Below are 18,450 nucleotides of genomic sequence, written 5' to 3'. Positions count from 1 at the left end.
ACGAAGGCTGCCAGAAGGTGGGGCCTAGGCACCACCCCAAAGCAAAAGTGGAAGAGAGGGAGAGCACCTGAGGCCTGCAGTGGGGCAGGTGCAGTGAGCACAGGAAGCAGAAGCAGGAGACTCGAGGCAAGTCCAGGCCCAAAAGCAGTCAGACGGAGGTGCCCAGGAGTCACACCCCTGAAGACAAGCAGAAGATGCTCAGGCCTATGGGGCGAAGCAAAATAGTCACACCAAGAGTCAGGGCTCAGTGGGGCACCAGTGCAGGCTGGGAATACTGGAGCAAGACACTGGGCAGCACCCTGTGGCCTGTGGGACACATTTGTCACTGAAATTCTGTACTCCATCATTTTCACAGGCTCAGAGCTCAAAGCAGATCCTTTCTCAGGGAGCCTTCAGAGAAAATGCCCTGCAAAATGAGGAGAACATGACCAGGGACCCAAGGAAAGAGGAGAAGAATCCCCAAAAGGCATTGCATGGCAGACAGTACAGGATGGGGAGGTTGAGGTGCCCTGGTTTCTTCAGGACCAATGACTAGACTTCCCAATGCACGTGTGCATGTGCAGAGGTCAGGACCAGATGCCTGTGAGGGGCAGGAGCGGGGCCAGCAAACACTGCAGGCCACCCCCTTCCTCCTCCAGCCCCAAGTCTGCAGGGACAACAAGCCCAGTCTGGTTACATCTAATTTGGCAGCAACACTCCACCTCCTTAAACCAGAGGAAGACACCAAAAATGGCACCCAAGTACAAGTCAGTTCAAGATCAGAAGAAAATCCAGGACATGGTTTCCAGGAGTCGGCAGAACCCTGGCTCCCCTGACTGCAAAAGAACAGGCATCTTGCTTCCTGGTCCCTCAATTCAGTAAAAGAAAGCCTGGGGTCAACTGAGAATGGTGATCCAATGAGGTTATCTGCCAGTTAATACCAGCATCAAGTTCTTGCAACTACTGAATCATCCAAGGAAAGCAACCAAGAACCAGCATGGAGTCTTCTGGGGGGCTCCCTGGACAAAGGATACGTGGTGTGCCCTCTGTCCGGCAAACCAGGTAGAGGCAGGCAGCAATCACGTGGGCCATCTTCCGGCCTCGGGTCAGGTGCTTGCTCACGGCCATCTTGAAGAAGTTGAAGGCTGTGTCTAGGCAGTGCTGGTTCAGCTGCAGCTGGCTCCCCAGGTGGTGGATGTGGCGCCTCCCTAGGACACAATAGCAGTGACTTACCAAGATGCTGCCACTCAAAACAACTCTGGTTAAAAAGAAGCATCACGTAACCACCTTAGCAATTTAAGAGTAATCAGATTCGACCTTTTCCTAGTAAGTTTTAAATTCACTTTGTGTAAATGTGTCTAATTGATTTTTATATATGGACACTGTAAAGGGAATTTCCTATGGTTTTCATATCGGTGAAATCCTGTTTCCAGCCCTGAGTGGTAGCTGTGAAGAGGCTCCCTGGGTCCCACAGGTTCAGCCTGGTACTACTTCCTGACTGCCTATGCCCTGAGGTGGAAACACCCCTTCTCCCACAGCCATGTGCCCAAACACCATCTCTACCCCACAGCGCTGGCTGACTGGCTAGAGGAGAGAGCAGAGAAAGGGACAGCCCAACAAGCCGAACTTCCACACTGCAAAGGGAGGATGGCACTTGGTACACCAGGCAGCACTGAGTGTCCCAGGGCTCACGGAGCTGCAAAGGCCATGACAGGGCCACACCCCTTTCAAAAGCAGGGCTTCCCTAAGTGCTGTGGGCTAAGAGAGAGGGAACAGAGTACTGCCTCATGGGCAGGAAAACAGCAGGGCCTCCTGTACATCCATGAAAATGCAGAGGTCCAGAGGCCAGCAGCAGAGGGTCCTGAGGTCAGCCTGACACAGGCCTCACGTCTACAGTGTGGGCATGTGGGGAGGCCCTCTGGGGCATCCAGAATATGTGTGGGCAGAACAAGATTAGGACAGCAAGAAGAACTGCCACCCCTGAGATCTCCAGTCCCACCAGGGTCCTCTAGCCCCCAGACCACTCCTCCTGGGACACCCCAAACAGCCTCCACTTCACCTACAAAAGTTAAATACTCGCTGCCTGATTTCTCTAATATGGATGTGCTGCTGGCATGCTGCTCATAGCTGAACTTCACTAACAATGACAGCCAGCCAAAGGTGGGCATTTGGTGAGCCACGCCCAGGAAAGCCACAGCTGGGGCATGTGGCCTGGCAAGTCAGGGATGAGCCTCACCCTGCCTCAGGGAGCCCCGCCCTGCTGAGACCCCAGCACTTTGAGCCCCTCAGCTCAAAGGGCTCCTGTCGGAGAGGGCTAGTCACTGTGCCCTGAGGCCTGGGGCAAAGGCAAGATCCTGGCCAGCTGGTCAGAAAGACAGCAGTTCTGACCACCACCTCCCATTAGTGTGCACAGGCTCACAGATGCAGGAGCACAGATTGATCCCCACACTCCGTGGCCCCTCGAGGCTCAAGGGTAAACAGTCAGCTGGGGGTTTCTCCTTCACAGGCTCTTTCCCAACATAGAGGGCCCTGGTCCCCATAGTATAATCTCAGGAGGTTGTGCCCTTATGAAAGGGACCCCAACCCCAACCTCCCCCACATGAGAAACCCAGTGAGAAGGCACCATTAGGAACCAGGAAGCAGCCTTGGCCAGACACTGACTCTGTCGGGGCCTGGGGCCTGGACATCCAGCTTCCTGGGCTGCAGAACTGCACCTATGCTGTCTAAGCCCCAGCTGTGGTCTATTTGTTTTAGACTCACCGAGCTGGGACATAAGATTGCTGTAGTAAGCAACTTGTTAACATCTGTATGTGATATATTCAAATGCTGAAAAAGTTCCCACTTAAAGCCTGCAATTCAGAGTTGTGAAACCATCAGCACAATTCAATACATTTTTCAGCACCCCAAACAGAACACCCATGACCACAGGTACTAACTCCCTACTCCACTCCTGACTAATCTTTAATACATGATGAATTCAGTGAGTACCACTAGTAGAGTCAGTTAGTCACAAGCCTTCAACATGCACATTCTGTAAACATAAAAAGACCCTGTGAGTAAACACATGCTCCTAAAACAGTTACCAGAACCTACATAGTGGTGCACACCAGGCAACTTGGGAGGCTGGGGCAGGAGCACCATAGGGCCAGCCTCAGCAGCTTAGCAAGGCCCGGTCTCAAAAAAAAAAAAAAAAGCGGGGGTGGGGCTAGGTGCAGCTCATGGTAGAACAACACCCCTGGGTTCAATGCCCAGTACCTGAAAAAAAGGAAAAAAAAAAAACAAAAAACAGTTACTAATAAGCTGCCACAGCCCACTCTCCTTGGGCTTCTTCCCAGTGAGAGAATCTTACAGTAAACCCACTAGCACAGAGCGCCCTTGAAACTTGGACACTTTGGAAAAATGAAGTTGTTCCCCCGGGAGCCAGCAGCCAAGCACAACTCCAGAACTGCAGACCCTCAGGCCCAGGACAGGAACCCCACACCCCAGGCTCCCATGCTGCTGCCTCCAAGCCTGCAGCCTCCACAGGGAGGCTCCCCTCGGCTGCATCTGCAAGAGGTACCACAGAGCCTGCAGAAGCAACGGGCTCCGCTCAAGACTGGCATTCACATGCATATGGACTGACATGTGAGGCACCTCAGCACCACATAAAATAAATAAATAAAGGTATTGTGTCCACCTATAACTAAAATAATAATAAGAAGAAAAAGACAACAAGCTAAAGAATGAAAAGAGAAGCTACTGATGGAAGATTCAAAATACGCACATCCAACAGAGGAATTGAGCCTGGACTAAAGGACTTCTACAAATCAGCAAGACAATGACAGCTTCTGGCAGCCTTCTGTTTCTCGCTTGCTTCCGGGAGCTCTGTGGTGCTCTGAGGAGCTCTCCTTTCCCAGCCCACACTCCACAGGTGTGGCATCTTCTGGCCCACTTGTCAGCAGTGGTCCTCTAGTTCGCTCCTGGGTGAGGAGGATGCCCTGCTGGTAGATGTGTGGTTTGTTTCTGATTGGGCAAACTTCAATTTCAGAACCTTTTTTTTTTTTTTTTTTTGGTACTAGGGATTGAACCTGGGGTTACTCTACCACTGAGCTATATACATACCTTTTGGTTTTTTGTTTTGAGACAGGAGCCTAGGCACCACCCCAAAGCAAAAAGATGCATAAGGGGAAGAGAGGGAGAGCACCCAGGCCTGCAGTCAGGAAGAATCAACTTCCCTGGCAGAGTCATGCACACACCACCAGAGGGGACTCCAATCCTGAAGCACATGAAGAGACTAAGTAAAAAGACAGCCCTGGGGCTGGAGTGGAGCCCAGGAGGGGCAGGGCTTGCCCAGCACACGTGAAGCCCTGGACTCGGTCCCTAGCCCCAAACCAAAACCAAAGACCCAGTACTAGAAAATTTAAAATATGATAATTAAGACATTTTTTGTTGTTTTGTAAAAATATTTTTTTAGTTGTAGTTGGACACAATACCTTTATTTTTTTGTTAAATATTTATTTTTTAGTTTTAGGTGGACACAATAACTTTTTTTTTTTTTTTAAGAGAGAGAGAGAGAGAAAAGGAGGGAATTTTTAATATTTATTTTTTATTTTTCGGCGGACACAACATCTTTTTTTTTTTTTTTTTTTGTATGTGGTGCTGAGGATTGAACCCAGGCCGCACGCATGCCAGGCGAGCGTGCTACCACTTAAGCCACATCCCCAGCCCAACACAATATCTTTATTTTATTTTTATGTGGTGCTGAGGATTGAACCCAGTGCCTCAAGCATGCCAGGTGAGCGCTCTACCTCTGAGCCAAACCCCAGCGCACAATACCTTTATTTTATTTACTTGTTTTTATGTGGTGCTGAGGATTGAACCCAGTGCCTCACACGTGCCAGGCGAACACTCTATGCTGAGCCCCAAGACATTTTTAACCAAAAAATAACAGATCAGCAGAATGGCGCAGGCAAAGGCAGGAAAGTGAACTGGGAGCTAGAGCAGGGGTCTTCTCAGGGAGGAGCTAGATGCTGCTACAAAACTGACAATGTAAAAACTGACAGAACAGGGGAGAGACACCTCCCAACAGAACCCTGGTAGGAGGAGGAGAGACAGGCACCATCCAGCCTCATGCAGCTCCTGCCCCATGCCTACAAGTGCCAGGCTTACACAACTCTGGAGTGAGCTCAACCCTCCCAGCGCTAGTTCAGCACTACACAACATCCTTTGGAGGACAGAGGATGGAGGGCACTGGTGGTCACCTAAGCAGGTGCCAAAACCATTGTCACTGGAGAGAAGTGACACTGGCATCAGACATCCTGACGTGGGCAGAGGAGGGCACCCCACAAATCCACAGCCCTGGGAAAGCATCAAACCCAAACAGAGCAACCTTCCACACATGCCCGACTACGACTCCCAGTGTGCTCAGACCAGGAGGAAACAGACAGAGAGCAGCCACAGATCAAGGGGGGCCCCAGGCTCATACCAGCTCTGGCAGAAAACAGAAAGAAGGGGGGAATGAGAAGAATGGGGGAACTTTGGATTGGGCGGAGAGGGGCGAGGGAAGGGGCATGGGGATAGGAAAGATGGTGGACTGAGACAGATATCATCACCCTAGGTACGTGTATGACTGTTGCACGATTGGTATCACTCCATGTCGTGTACAACCAGAGAAATGAAAAGCTGTGCTCCATTTGTGCACAGTGAGTCAAAATGCACTCTGCTGTCACGTGTAACTAATTAGAACAGATAATGAAAGGCAGTGTCTTCCATGGCCTTGGCCCCCAGAGCCCTGAACAGACCATGGGAATCTAACCCCAGCAGTGCACACTGACAGTGCAGCGGGGTGTGTGGCTGGGCAGTGCAGCAGCCTCCATGCACATGGCCCCACTGCAGCACCACACCGAGCACAAAACGTGCCACGGCCCAGGGGCTACTTACTCCAGAAACCCAGGTGACTTCAACAGCCACAAATGAATGGAATTCACCACATCAGCAAAATAAACAAAAAATAACATAGCCATCTCCATAGGTACAAAGAAGAATAAGGCAAAACAACACCATTCCTAATAACAAGATATTGAACATTTCACAATGAGGTCAGGAATGAAACACTTCTACTCAACACTATCCTAGAGAGTCTAGAACAGTAATAAAAGATATAATAATGCATTGAGAGTAAAAAAGAGGAAAGGTGGAAAGGAAGAGATAACAATGTACGCTCACAGACCTTGTTCTTGTCAAGGTAGAACACGCTAAGGGGTCAATGCAGTCATTCTTTACTATTTGACTTAGAGATTCAATGTAATCCCAGGCAAAATTTGGACAGGCTTTCTTTTGGAAATCAACCAGCTGATTCTAAAATTTATGTAGAAATGCAAATTAGGGCTGGGGCTGGGGCTCAGTGGTAGAGCGCTTGCCTATCACGTGCGAGGCCTTGGGTTCGATCCTCAGCACCACATAAAAATAAATAAACAAAATAAAGATATAAAAAAAATTCCCTTAAAAAAAAAAAGAAAGAAGAAATACAAATTAGCAGAAATAGCCAAAACAACAAGCAAAGAACAGCAGAAGGAGCTAAAGCACAGGAATCTGAGGACACAGCAAAGGCCTGTGAGATTGATAGCCAGAAGACACAGTGACATCACCAGAGTCTGCACAGACTCCCACACACAGCCAAGACAGTGGCGAGGGGGAGACAGCTATTCTGATATAGGGTGCTGGAAAAACTGCATCTTCATAACTGGAATGTGAACTTCAGCCCCAGCTTCACCATACATAAAAGACTGCTTTCAGGCTTTTCAGAAACCTAAACATCAAATTTAAAACAATAAACTTCGTGTGTGTGGTACTGGGGATTGAACTCAGGCCCTCGCACATGCTGGGTAAGCAAGTGACCATTGAACCACACTCCAGCTCAAAATCTAAAACAGTGAAGCTTCCAGATGAAAACAGGAGAATAAATTCACACCTAGGGCAGATAAAATTCTAACAAGTCACCAAAAGCCCTAACCATAAAAAAACAAATTCAAACTTCATTAAAATTTAAAATTTTATTTTAAAAAAAAATTTTTTTAATTTTTTGTTCATCAAAAGATAACAAGGTAGAGGCTAAGATTGTGGTTCAGTGGTAGAGTGCTCTCCTAGCACATGTGAGGCACTGAGTTCAACCCTCAGCACCATACAAAATAAATAAATAAATAAAGATATTGTGTCCATCTATAACTAAAATAATAATAATAATAATAATAAATAACCTAAAGAATGAAAAAAGAAACTATAGATAGAAGATTCAAAATATGCACATCCAATAGAGGACTTGAGCTCAGATTAAAGGACTTCTACAAATCAGCAAGACAATGACAACCCAATTTTTAAAAAATGTGCAAAAACATTAACGGGTACTTCACACTCAGAGGATGTCCAGAGGTCCAGAAAGCATAAGCAAAGGTAGTCAGCTGGACTCAGAGAGTCCCCCCCAATCCTGCACTCCCACACCCCACCTGCCGTGCCAGGGCAAGGCTCCCAGATGCTGTGGAAAAGTAGCCTGGCCCTGTCCAATAAAGATAAGCACACACCTGCACCAGGACCAAAACCTCATTCACAGGTGTGTTCCTGAGAGAAGCCAGTCCTACATCCACCAAAGGACTGTGCACAGGAATGTGACAGCAGTGCAACAGGAACAGCCAAAACAGGAAACTGCATGTCCCTCATGAGGAAAACAAGGCCAACTATGGCACAGTCACATCTAAAATGCTACATAGCAATAAAAAAAAAAAAAAAAAAAACTACTTATATACTTTAAAAAAGTATGTTCTTGAATGGCCAAAACCCAGACCCCCTACTACAGTGAGTACTGCTGAGGTGCAGAGCCCTAGAAACCCTCCCTCGCTGCTGGCAGGAATGTAACCACGGGCAGCTTCACTCAGAATCAAACCTGCTCTTTCCCTGTGACACAGCAATTGCACTCTGTGTGCCACCTGCACACAGATGTTTACAGCAACTTTATTCACTATAACTTGGAAGCAACCCAGAGGCCCTCAGCAGGTGATGGATGAATGAATAGTGTGGGGGTGGCTCAGCAGTAGAGTGCATGCTTAGCATGCTCACAAGCTCAGGTTTGAGCCCCAGCACCAAAGAAGAAAAACTGAGGTCCACCCAAACAATGAGACACAGACCAGCTATCAAGCTGATCTACAGAGAGGACTAGGAGGAAATCTTATGCACATCACTGAGTGAAAGAATACAGTCTGACAAGGCTGCATGCTGGGTGAGTCCAATTCTGTGCCCTTCTGCAAAAGGTAAAACTGGGGACAGCACAAAGAACCTTGGTGGCCAGGAGCACCAACAGGGTAACAGAGCAATTTCCAACAGGGTAGCTCCCCTTGGACAGGACAATGGTGGATACGAGCCGCGCACACTTGTCCAAGCCCACAGTATGTCCACAGAAGAGTGACCCAATGCAAATCATGGCTCATCCATGGTAACAGGTGCACTCCTGTGGCAGGGGCAAGGCCAGGGTGGGGAGTTGTGCATATGGGGCAGGGTACAGGGACCATCTCTGTACTTTCTGCTCAAGTTTTCTGTGAGCCTGAAACTACTCTAACAGCCATCCCAGTGGGAAGACAACCCACATACAAATAGGGAGTCAAGAGATTCTCTTCCCCAGAACCCTTCCCCAGCATCACATGGCATGTGCCCAACAAACTCAAAGTGGAGCCCAAGGGAGGGCACAGTGCAGGAGGCCAGTAAGGTAGACACGGCAGCCCTTTCGGTGGCAGGAGAAGCCATTCATTTAGGTCCATATTTACTGTTTTTTAGGAAAGGCAATCAAGACTTAACAAAAACAGCAATATTCTAAAGCCAAATTCACAGATTTCAAACAAACCCACCAGGCTGGAGTCAGGGGTGGTAAATGGCTGCATCATGAGCTATGCTCCAACAAGGGATGACCCTTGCTGAAAGAAGGGTGCCTCTGCTAAAAAATTAGGATAGCCTTTCTGAGAATTGTCCTACAATGTACAACTTCCAATGTACACAGGGTGGGAGGAGGTGAGAAGCACAGAATAAGCAAAATAAAAAGACAAACCGTGGGCAAACCAGAAAAAGGTGGTGAAGCATTTTACAAAGGAAGATAATCACAAAGAAGTTGTACACGCCTGTAATCCCAGTGGCTCGGGAGGCTAAGGCAGGAGGACAGAAGTTCAAAGCCAGCCTCAGCAACTTAGTGAGGCCCTAAGCAACTTAGCAAGACCCTGTCCCTAAATTTAAAAAAAATGGTGGGGACGTGGGTCAATGGTTAAGCACCCCCTGGATTCAAACCCCAGCACCAGAAAAGAAAGAAAGAAAGAACTGAGAAGCAGCAGAACCCCAATGTTTTGGAAATGCAGCCACCAAAGGGAGCCAGGTGCCCTTGCGTTTCCAGGGGGTTCTGGAAAGACTGCTGAAACCTGCCCCATTAGGCACCCACCCAAGCTGTACCAGATGATAGGAAAGAGATAAAGTTGACATGAACTCACAAGAAAAAGCAAAAGGTCCCTGCAGTGGGGCAGAGGCTGACAGTAGGCCATTCACACCAGGGCCCAGTGGGAAAAGCAAGGTGGAGGCAGGAACACCTGAGCAGGTAGGTGGTGGTGAAGTCCACACGCAGAGTGGGAGGGAGACGTGGCCCTGCAGCAGGCAGCCACCCCGGACCTCAGGGGAAAGCCCCAGGAGAGTGGTCTACAGAGGGCGACAGCTGAAGGCTCTTGGAAGCTGAGAACCAAATGGTAACCTGCATAGGGTGCAGGACTCCCATGTGAGGAACGGGCTGCCTCCATGACAGCCATGCCCTGAGAGTTGGCACACTGTATAGATTTCCTACTTAAAGCAAGGCTAGGGTGTTTGAAGGAGTGTTTAGAAGTCAGATGGGTTATCTTTCTGTTTAGTTTCTGATTTCACGGTGATGAATGTGTCTGCAGAAAAGGCACTCTGCCCTCAGCTGGGTGTACTGCTCTAATCAACAGAGTAGGCTCTGGAAATAAACATGCACTACTGGGAACAAACGTAGAATCAGTGGCAGCAAAAATGGAGATAATCTGGGCAAGGACCAGAAGCACGGGTGGGCCACACCTGGGTGGGTGAGAAGACCACGAGTGCTACAAGCAGTGAGGATCCCATGTGAGTGCTCCGATCAGGAGTGCTAAAGCAGGCAAAAATACACAAATCCATGTGCAGGAGGCATAGCCAGAGGCGGGTGGGAGGCTTTCCTGCCCTCTCACTGTTAGCAGAACAAACAGAACCAAAGTCCACAGGGGTAAGCCCACAGCCCTACTCCATCCTCCTGCAGGAAAAAGATCCAAGCTGACCATTAGCTGGACCATGGCATAAGCTGGAGGCATTTGTTCAAAGGCTGAAATCCTACAGAACCTCATCTCTGCTAGAGAATAATCAAACCGGAAATCAGAAGAAAAGAGTTCACTACATTAGTCTATTAGTAAGTCCACAAGGTCAGAGCAAATGGCACAACGGGAAGCTAAGACGCGTTTCTGCTGGGAATAATATTCCCAAGCACTCCTACTCCTGTAGCAACTGGCCAAGGACTGGAAAAGCAATTCTACAGTTTGTTAAAGACTGGCACTACTATAAAACCTAATGAAAATATTACTGTCATGGCAAATTACTATAGACTTGCTGCTTCTATACTCAACTTGACTAAGACCAGGAACAAAGAGCTGTGGGCGCAACAGGGTCCAGGCACTTCTTTCTGAGCAGCCCTGACAGGGCCTACAGGATGCCCATGCAGGCTCTGATGACAGGGGAGGGGACTCAAGGAGCAGTTCCTCCCAGAAGTGCAAGCATCCCTGGGGTTGGAGGGTGACAGGCCATGGCAGGCCACAGGTAGAGGGTGGTGGCACCACAGGACCTGAAGCAGCAGCCAGCCACTCTGCTCCCATCTCCATCCCAGCACTGCAGCTCCGCCTGCTGCCCCACACCACTGTCAGCAACATCCATAGTGGCAATACCATTCTGTAGGGTCTGTGCTCTTGACTCCTTCCCCAGGTTCACATGGAAGCCACCGCCCAGGGTTGGGTTCTTGCCAGCACCTGGAAACACAGAAGAAACCGGTTAGCCAGAGCCTGATGGTGAAGACCCACGCCCCTTCACTGCATGCAGAACAAAGCATGGTCTAGTCTTTGTGCAGCGAAGGGACATAAGCCAAGCAGAGAGGCCCCTCTGCTCCACTAGCCCAGTGATATAGCTTGACCCCAAAGCCCTGAGGGCAGACCACATCTGTTTGCATATTCCAAGCATGTTCCTAACACAATATGGGTCCCAGTGAACTTCTGTCCCCCTGCAGCCTGGGGTGCCTACACAGTAGAGGCTGGGCCTCCGTGTCCCTCCCACAGCCCTCAACCATGCCCAGGCCAGGCATCTCAGACGCTATACCACTGGAGTGCAGGCTCCTGGAGCCCAGAGATCACATCCTAAGTGGCCCCAGAGCTGCTGAGCCTTTACCCACTTGTATGCTACCCTCCCACAGAGAACAGCTGCCTAGGAAAGCACCAGTGCTCAGTGTGGTCACAGCCAATTGAGAGTAAGCCCAGGACATCTCTGCAGGGCTTCGGGACTGGGACTCAGGCTACAATACCCTTTGAAAACATTGCGTGTACATATGGATGGTTCACCAGACCACCATCCCACTGGAAGCTGGATCTTCATATGCTTTATGCTGAAGTAAAGAAGCCAGGTAGTATGAGCACAGGCAGGGATGGCAGAACTTGCCTCTTGTCCCACAGGAGTAAATCTCGTGACAGCACAGGGGCCAGTACACTTACGACAAAGCACAGTCACAGGGACTTGAGGCTTCTACAATTAAGGACACATACACAAGACAACCAAACGGGGGACACAGGTGAAAAGAAATGGAAATGCAGAAGTGACAGGGAAGTGCATCACCCAAGCCTGGGACAGGCCCTCTGCAAGAGGCACGGGGTGGCCAGCTGCACCACAGGGACCCAGTGCCAGCCACAGAGTAGCATAGCACAAGCTCAGTCTCCTGATTGTCTGTGACATACTGATAAAGATCAGCAGCTGACTCTCAGGTTAGTTGGAATCCAGCCAGAATCAGAGGAGGCAAGAAAACCCAAAAAGCAGCCCCAGGCCATACAAGTCTCCAGCCACCAGCAGGGGCCAGGGTTGGCCCTGCTGCCTCCTGGGCTTCAACACAATCCCAGGCCAGGGGAATGAAGGACAGCCACAAGCAACCCTCTGCAACAGAGCAAGGCTCCTGGACAAGTGGCAGCCCAGAAACATTCTGTCTGCTGTCCTGCCCAAGCGAGTCACTGCAAACCCCACAAGAAGCTGTGTGCAGAGTGAGTGGGCTAGCGAGCCGTTGACACAGGGAGACCCTGGGAGAGGCAGCCAGAGGGCAGCCCATCTGGCTGCGCAACTTTGTGCACCAGGAGCAAGGGAGGCTTCAAACACCATTGTCTCAACTCTGGGCCTGTAGAAATCCAACACAGGTCTCACTATCTGCATTCATTACCTTTGTTTTGTGATGGTGTTTTTTTTTAAACTCTAGAATTTTTACACTTGAAATCTTTTAGAGAAAGGAGACCCATGACCGTCTGTAGTTCCATATGTAGACCAGGACAGCACACCTCAGCTCACCTGCTTCCAGCACACACACCTTCCAACCTTTATTTTTTAAAAAAGAAAAAAAGGCAGGCCACGGTGACGCATGCCTATAATCCCAGCAGCTCGGTAGGCTGAGGCAGGAGGATTGTGAGTTCAAAGCCAGCCTCAGCAAAAAGCTAGGTGCTAAGCAACTCAGTAAGACCCTGTCTCTAAATAAAATACAAAATAAGGCTGAGTGCCCTTGAATTCACTCCCCAGTACCAAAAAAAAAAAAAAAAGAGAGAGAGAGAGAGTCCCTGATGCTCTAATTTAAATGGACATGTGCTTTTAATAAAAGTCAAGTAATAGTGAATTAAGAAAAGATGCTGATCATCTGGTGTGGTGATGCAACCTGTAATCCCAGCTACCAAGGAGGCCAAGGCAGGAGTACTACAAGTTCCAGGTCAGCCTCAGCAACTCAGTGAGACCCTATCTCAAAAAATAAAAAAGGCTGGGGGTGTGGCTCAGTGGTAGAACACCCCTGGGTTCAAGCCTAACATAAGAAAGAAAGAGAGAGAAAGGGAGTAAGAAAGGAAAGGAAGGGGGAAGGGGGCAGGGAGGGGAGGGCAAAAGGTGAGGTTAGAAAAGGGAAGAAAAGAAAGGAAGGGAAGGGAAGGGAGGGAGGGAGAGGGAAGAAGGGAAAGGAAGGGAAGGGAAAGGAAGGGAAAAGAAAAAGAAAAGGACACTGGTCAAAGCTTAAACCCCTGAAGCCCACCTTCCAGGGACAGGGATTGGTGGCCTCCATTCTGGCCACCTATCTCTGCTCAGACTCGGGGCAGCCAGGGGTCTCCTTACAGAACAGGACCATGGAGAGATGCCGCGTTCAGTAAGAGGGTGACTTCAGCTTTGGCTCAGAGTGTAATGTAATCTCCTTGATCCTCAATCTTCTCACTCCAGTGCTACCCAAAGCACACTTGCAAAGCTGCCAAGTCGCTGCCACCTCCCTCAGCCACGCCCACCTTGCCCTCCGCTCCCCCTCCTTCACCCTCCGTGCCCCCATGCCCCTGTCTCTCCCCATTACCCCAGCCACCTGGCCCAGGCAGCACAGGCCACATAGGCTCTGGGAGCTGCCTCTTGACTGTGCTTTACCCCCCAAGCACTCACACATGACATATGAACCCACGCACAGTGGGAATCATACATGGCTGGTATAAAAAGCACTTATTCAGCAAATCTCAGCATGTTAAGGGTCATACTTGGGCTTTCTTTTTTCATCTTTTAGAGAGTCCAAGGATGACCTCTGGCCAAAATTGCCAACCGCGAATGCCTGTCCTTCAAATACACTCTGCTTCTAAACCTTTTGGTATTTCTACAAGTTTTATAACAAAAGATTCAGGCAGGAAGTACCACATAGCCAGGCCTGGGTGAGAACGCCCCCTGGTGGACAGTGGGGGAGCGACCTGGAACTCCAGTCCACTCAAAGAGCCCTTTGGGGAGCAAAAAGTGCTAAGGGCTGCTCCCCAGGAAGACACTCCCCAGGAAGACACTGGCCGGCTCTGCGGTGCAGACAAAGCCACACCCACATCCTGGACCAGAGCGAGAAAGGGAGCCAAGGGTGCCCCAAAAGGCCCCCACACAGCACCTCCTCTATCCCTCTCAGGGTTCTTCCAGCACAGGAAAATGTTCATGAATCATGTCAATTTACCTAGCCAAGGAGTTACTGTTGCTGCAGTGACATTCCTTTGAAGGGGAGACACCTATCTGAGACCACTCTGGGCAGCACAGCAGGGAAAGGAACTCAGCTGGCCTTACTGCTGAACTTGTCACCTACATGCACACCCAGGAGGCGCCTTGGGGCCACAGAGACCCTGAGTGCTATGGATGAGGACCACATGACACCAGGAGAGTCCCTAAGGATGGCATCTACAGAAAGCTCAGTGGCGTGAGAACACTGCAGGTGAACAGCTGAACACGGCATCAGCCAACTCTCTTCAGCAGGCCATTCCCCAAACGCTCATCTGAGGTGATCACAACCTGACCAGGGAGGCCAAAAAAGTGGACCAGTCTTCCCTCACCCAGGTATCTCCAGGATGGAATCCAGTCAGCATTTCCCGAGAACAGATACCTTCTGCCAGGACATGGCAGGACTCTCAAGGGCCACAGAATACAAAGAGACTCCAACAAGTCTTTCAACCTGGGGACAAAACCTTGCCAGCCTGCCAGGCCCACATCCGGCTCCCACCACAGTGACACACGGAGGGCTGGAAGGCTGCAACATTCCACAGGGGCAGGCAAGAGTGGCTCCACCTGCCAGGCCCTCACCATGGCTGGGACAGTAAGCCTTTCCCAATTCCAGCAATGGGGCATCTGTCACAAAAGGGTCTAGGGAAGCAGCACCAACACTTACAGACACCTTGATATAAAGGACCAAGTGTACAGCCACTGAAAGTTCTAATTATAGTGGCTGGGGCTGGGGCTATAGCTCTGTGGTAGAGCACTTGCCTAGCATGTGTGAGGCACTGGGTTCGATTCTCAGCACCACATAAAAATAAAAATAAAGTTCTATCAACAACTTAAAAAAAAGAAAGTTAGTTCTAATTATAGGGCTTGGTAGAGTACTTGCCTAGCATGTGTGAGGCCCTGGGTTCCATCCCCAGCACCGCAAAAAAGGGAAAAAAAAAATTCTGATTATGGAAATCAGAGATGTTCCCAACCCACCCACATATGTTCTGGTGACAGAGAAGGTTTGCTGCTCCCAGCAGAAGGGGTAGGTGCTCCCTGTGCATCAGCATCCTCAGGAATGATAGAAGCAGGAATGTGTGTGCCACCACCCAGTGACAGAAGCAGGCTCAGAGATGCACAGCACAGGACTCTGGGGTGTGTGCTTCCAGGAAGTCCTATTTTGCCCCCATAATCCTCACATATGGGAGTGAGCACAGACCCCCATGGAGCGGCACAGCCTTCTCCAGGCCTGCCCACAGCCTTTTGTTTGGCCACTCTGGGCCAGCAGTTCTGACAGTCTTCCCTTCCCTCTGCACAGACTGTGGTTTCTGAGCAGGCGCTCCTGCTGCAGGTCCTGCCACACTACCCTGACATCTTACACATTCCAGAGTAACCTCTAAGCTAAGTGTCCAGCTTCGTTCTCAATAAGTTCTTACACTTAGGCAGGACAGTGGCTTTAGACCTAGAAAACAGCCATTCATGGGAAATCTTGGCTTTCAGGATGAGGCTAGAGGAAGGGTAAGCTGGGCAAGGGGCTCTGGGGTCCTACTCAAGTGCTGGAAACTGACAAGTCTCCAGTTTCGGTGATTGTGTAATCATGCTGAGGGAGAAGAGGGATGCCAGGTGGATACCTGGGAGATGAAATGAATGCCCTGAGCAGCCAATGCTCTCCTACTTGGACCCAACCTGCACCACCCTCCTCTCCCTGGGGCTAAGAATCACAGCCCCAAGCACCTTCCCAAGAGCTTCAACTGTTGGTTGCTGGGGCTACCTCTCCTTGGAGAAGTATTTTAGTGCCTCCTAAGAACCTGTCTGATCATCTGTTCAAGGCTCCTATGACAGACTTCCCAGTATGCATGGGTGAGAGCTCACCCCAAACCTGCTCCACACCATGTTCTCTTATACCCTAGGGACGTACTGAGGACAACAGCTCTTACTAGGCCATGGGGCCCCCTACCACAGTGCCTTCCCACAGAAAGCCCTATGTGTCTGCCACCACCATGATTTGTTTTATTACTGCTGTTATCACCCCAGCAGGCATCAATGTCCTGGCAACTGTGACAAGGCTGCAGACAATATGCCACAGAGCCACTGTTCCAGCAGTCTGGAAGACTCCCTTGGGAAGTCACCCACAAAGAACAAAGGCTTGTGTGATGAGTGAAACAGACCACAGGAAAGGAAGAGCTGGAGGAAAAACGCAAACCCAAAGCCAACTGGAAAGACCAACCACACTGATAAACTTCAGGCAATACAAGGAGAGAGAGAGGACAGACCTCATCACTGGTAAGGAGGGAGGATGCCACTACAGGCCCTGCAGGTGTCAAAGGACACAGGAGTGCCACCAATAACTCTAGGCACATAAATTCAACAACTAGACCAACTGGCCCATATTGTCAAGAACAAATGACCAAAACCAGCCCAAGGTGAAACGATCTAAAACCTAACAATAAACTCCACTGCCAGAGAAACTGAATTTCCCATCTGATTCAAATGTATGATATGTCAAGATCATTGTACTGGGCTGGGGTCGTGGCTCAGGGGTAGAGTGCTCACCTAGCACCTGTGAGGCCCTGGGTTCAAACCTCAGCACCACATAAAAATAAATAAAAAAATTAAAGTATTGTGTCCATGTACAACTAAAAAAAAAAATTTTAAAAAAGATCATTATACTATCATGTGTAACTAATTAAAACAAATTTTAAAAAAGTAAAAAATAAATAAATAAACTGAATTTATAACTGTGAACTTCTGAAGATGAGACCTCCAAGCCCAGATGGCTACACTGATGGATTCTACCAAACTCTTAAGAAGAAAATGAAAATCAGATCTATACAATCTCTTTCAGAAAATAAAAGAGGAGGGATCATCTCCCATTCATTCCGTGAGGTACAGCACATTGAAACAGAAAGTAGACAAGGACATTAAAGAAAGCACAGGCCAATAACCCGCATGAACATAGACAAAAGTCCTCAACAAAATATTAGCAAACTTAACCCAGAAACACATTTAAAGAATAATATCCCATAACAAGTGAGCTTACCCCAGGAACTCAAGTCAGGTTCAATATTCAAAAGTCAAGAGCTGAGGGTCTAGCTCAGTGACAGAGCACTAACTTAAAGCATCCACAAGGCCCTGGGTTCCAGTCTCAGCACAGCAAAAATAAATAAATAAATGGTGGCACATGTCTGTAATCCCAGAGGCCTGGGAGGCCTCTGGAGGCTGGAGGAGGACAAGTTCAAAGCCAGCCTCACCAACTTAGCGAGGCCCTAAGTCACTTAGTGAGATCCTGTCTCAATAAAAAATAAAGGGGGAGGACAGCTGGGGATATGACTCAGTGGGTAAGTGACCCTGGGTTCAATTCCTACTACCAAAATTAATAAATAAAATTTAAAAATTTTAAAAAAATTTAAAAAGTCACAATGACAGACTAAAGAAAAACATTCGACAGTATCAGCTGATGCAGAAAAAGCATCTGACAAAATTCAGCATCTACTCATTAAAAAAAAAAAAAAAACTGAGCAAACTAGGAGTAGAAAGGGAATTTCAACTTTGCTGATGAAATACAAGTATCAAAAACCTATAGCTAGCCAGGTACAGCGAAGCACACTGTAATCTCAGTGGCTCCAGAGGCTGAGGCAGGAGGATCATGAGTTTAAAGCCATCCTCAGCAAAAAGCAAGGTGCTAAGAAACTCAGTGAAACCCTGTCTCTAAATAAAAATACAAAAAAAGGCTGGGGATGTGGCCCAGTGGTCAAGTGCCCCTGAGTTCAATCGCCAGTACAAAAAAAAAAAAAAAAAACCCTACAGCTAGCATCCCACTGAACAGAAAGAACTGAATAACTGAATGCTTCCCTCTAACATCAAAACAAGGCAAAAATTTCTCTTGTAGGGCAAAACAAGAGAAACAAAAGGAAGAAACATAAGTCTATATTTATAGACAACATAATTACTTATCAGAAAATCGCAGTGCATAAGAAACCCAGAACAAGTATGCTTAGCAAGGTTACAGAATAGGCCAACACACAGAAATCAATTATGTTACTGTATTGGCTTGGGGGTGTCACTCAGTGGTAGAGCTCTTTCCTAGAATGCAAGAGGCCCCGGATTTGATCCCCAGGAGAAGGAGGAGGAGGAAAGAGAGAAAGAAAGAAAAAAAAGGTAAATCGACCACCT

At 48.8% G+C, this 18,450-nt stretch overlaps 1 protein-coding gene across 7 annotated transcripts in view; it reads right to left on the bottom strand.

Annotated features, from left to right (window-relative positions):
* Brf1 (BRF1 general transcription factor IIIB subunit) overlaps positions 1-18,450 on the bottom strand; it is a 64,064-nt gene that overhangs the window by 44,365 nt on the left and 1,249 nt on the right. For all 7 annotated transcript variants that reach the window (XR_003584348.2, XM_027946648.2, XM_027946652.2 and 4 more), the window contains exons 2-3: positions 10,962-11,042; positions 1,014-1,187 (exon numbers count right to left, since the gene is read on the bottom strand). Coding sequence is in view for 6 of the 7 variants with exons in the window: in XM_027946648.2 (XP_027802449.1) it covers positions 1,014-1,187; positions 10,962-11,042 (255 nt within the window). In the remaining variant the exon portion in view is untranslated. The remainder of the gene's footprint in view (positions 1-1,013; positions 1,188-10,961; positions 11,043-18,450) is intronic.

This window comes from Marmota flaviventris, chromosome 2 (assembly GCF_047511675.1).
Source record: "Marmota flaviventris isolate mMarFla1 chromosome 2, mMarFla1.hap1, whole genome shotgun sequence".
Taxonomy (NCBI): Eukaryota; Metazoa; Chordata; class Mammalia; order Rodentia; family Sciuridae; genus Marmota; species Marmota flaviventris.
This window is presented reverse-complemented; position numbering and strand designations above follow the sequence as displayed.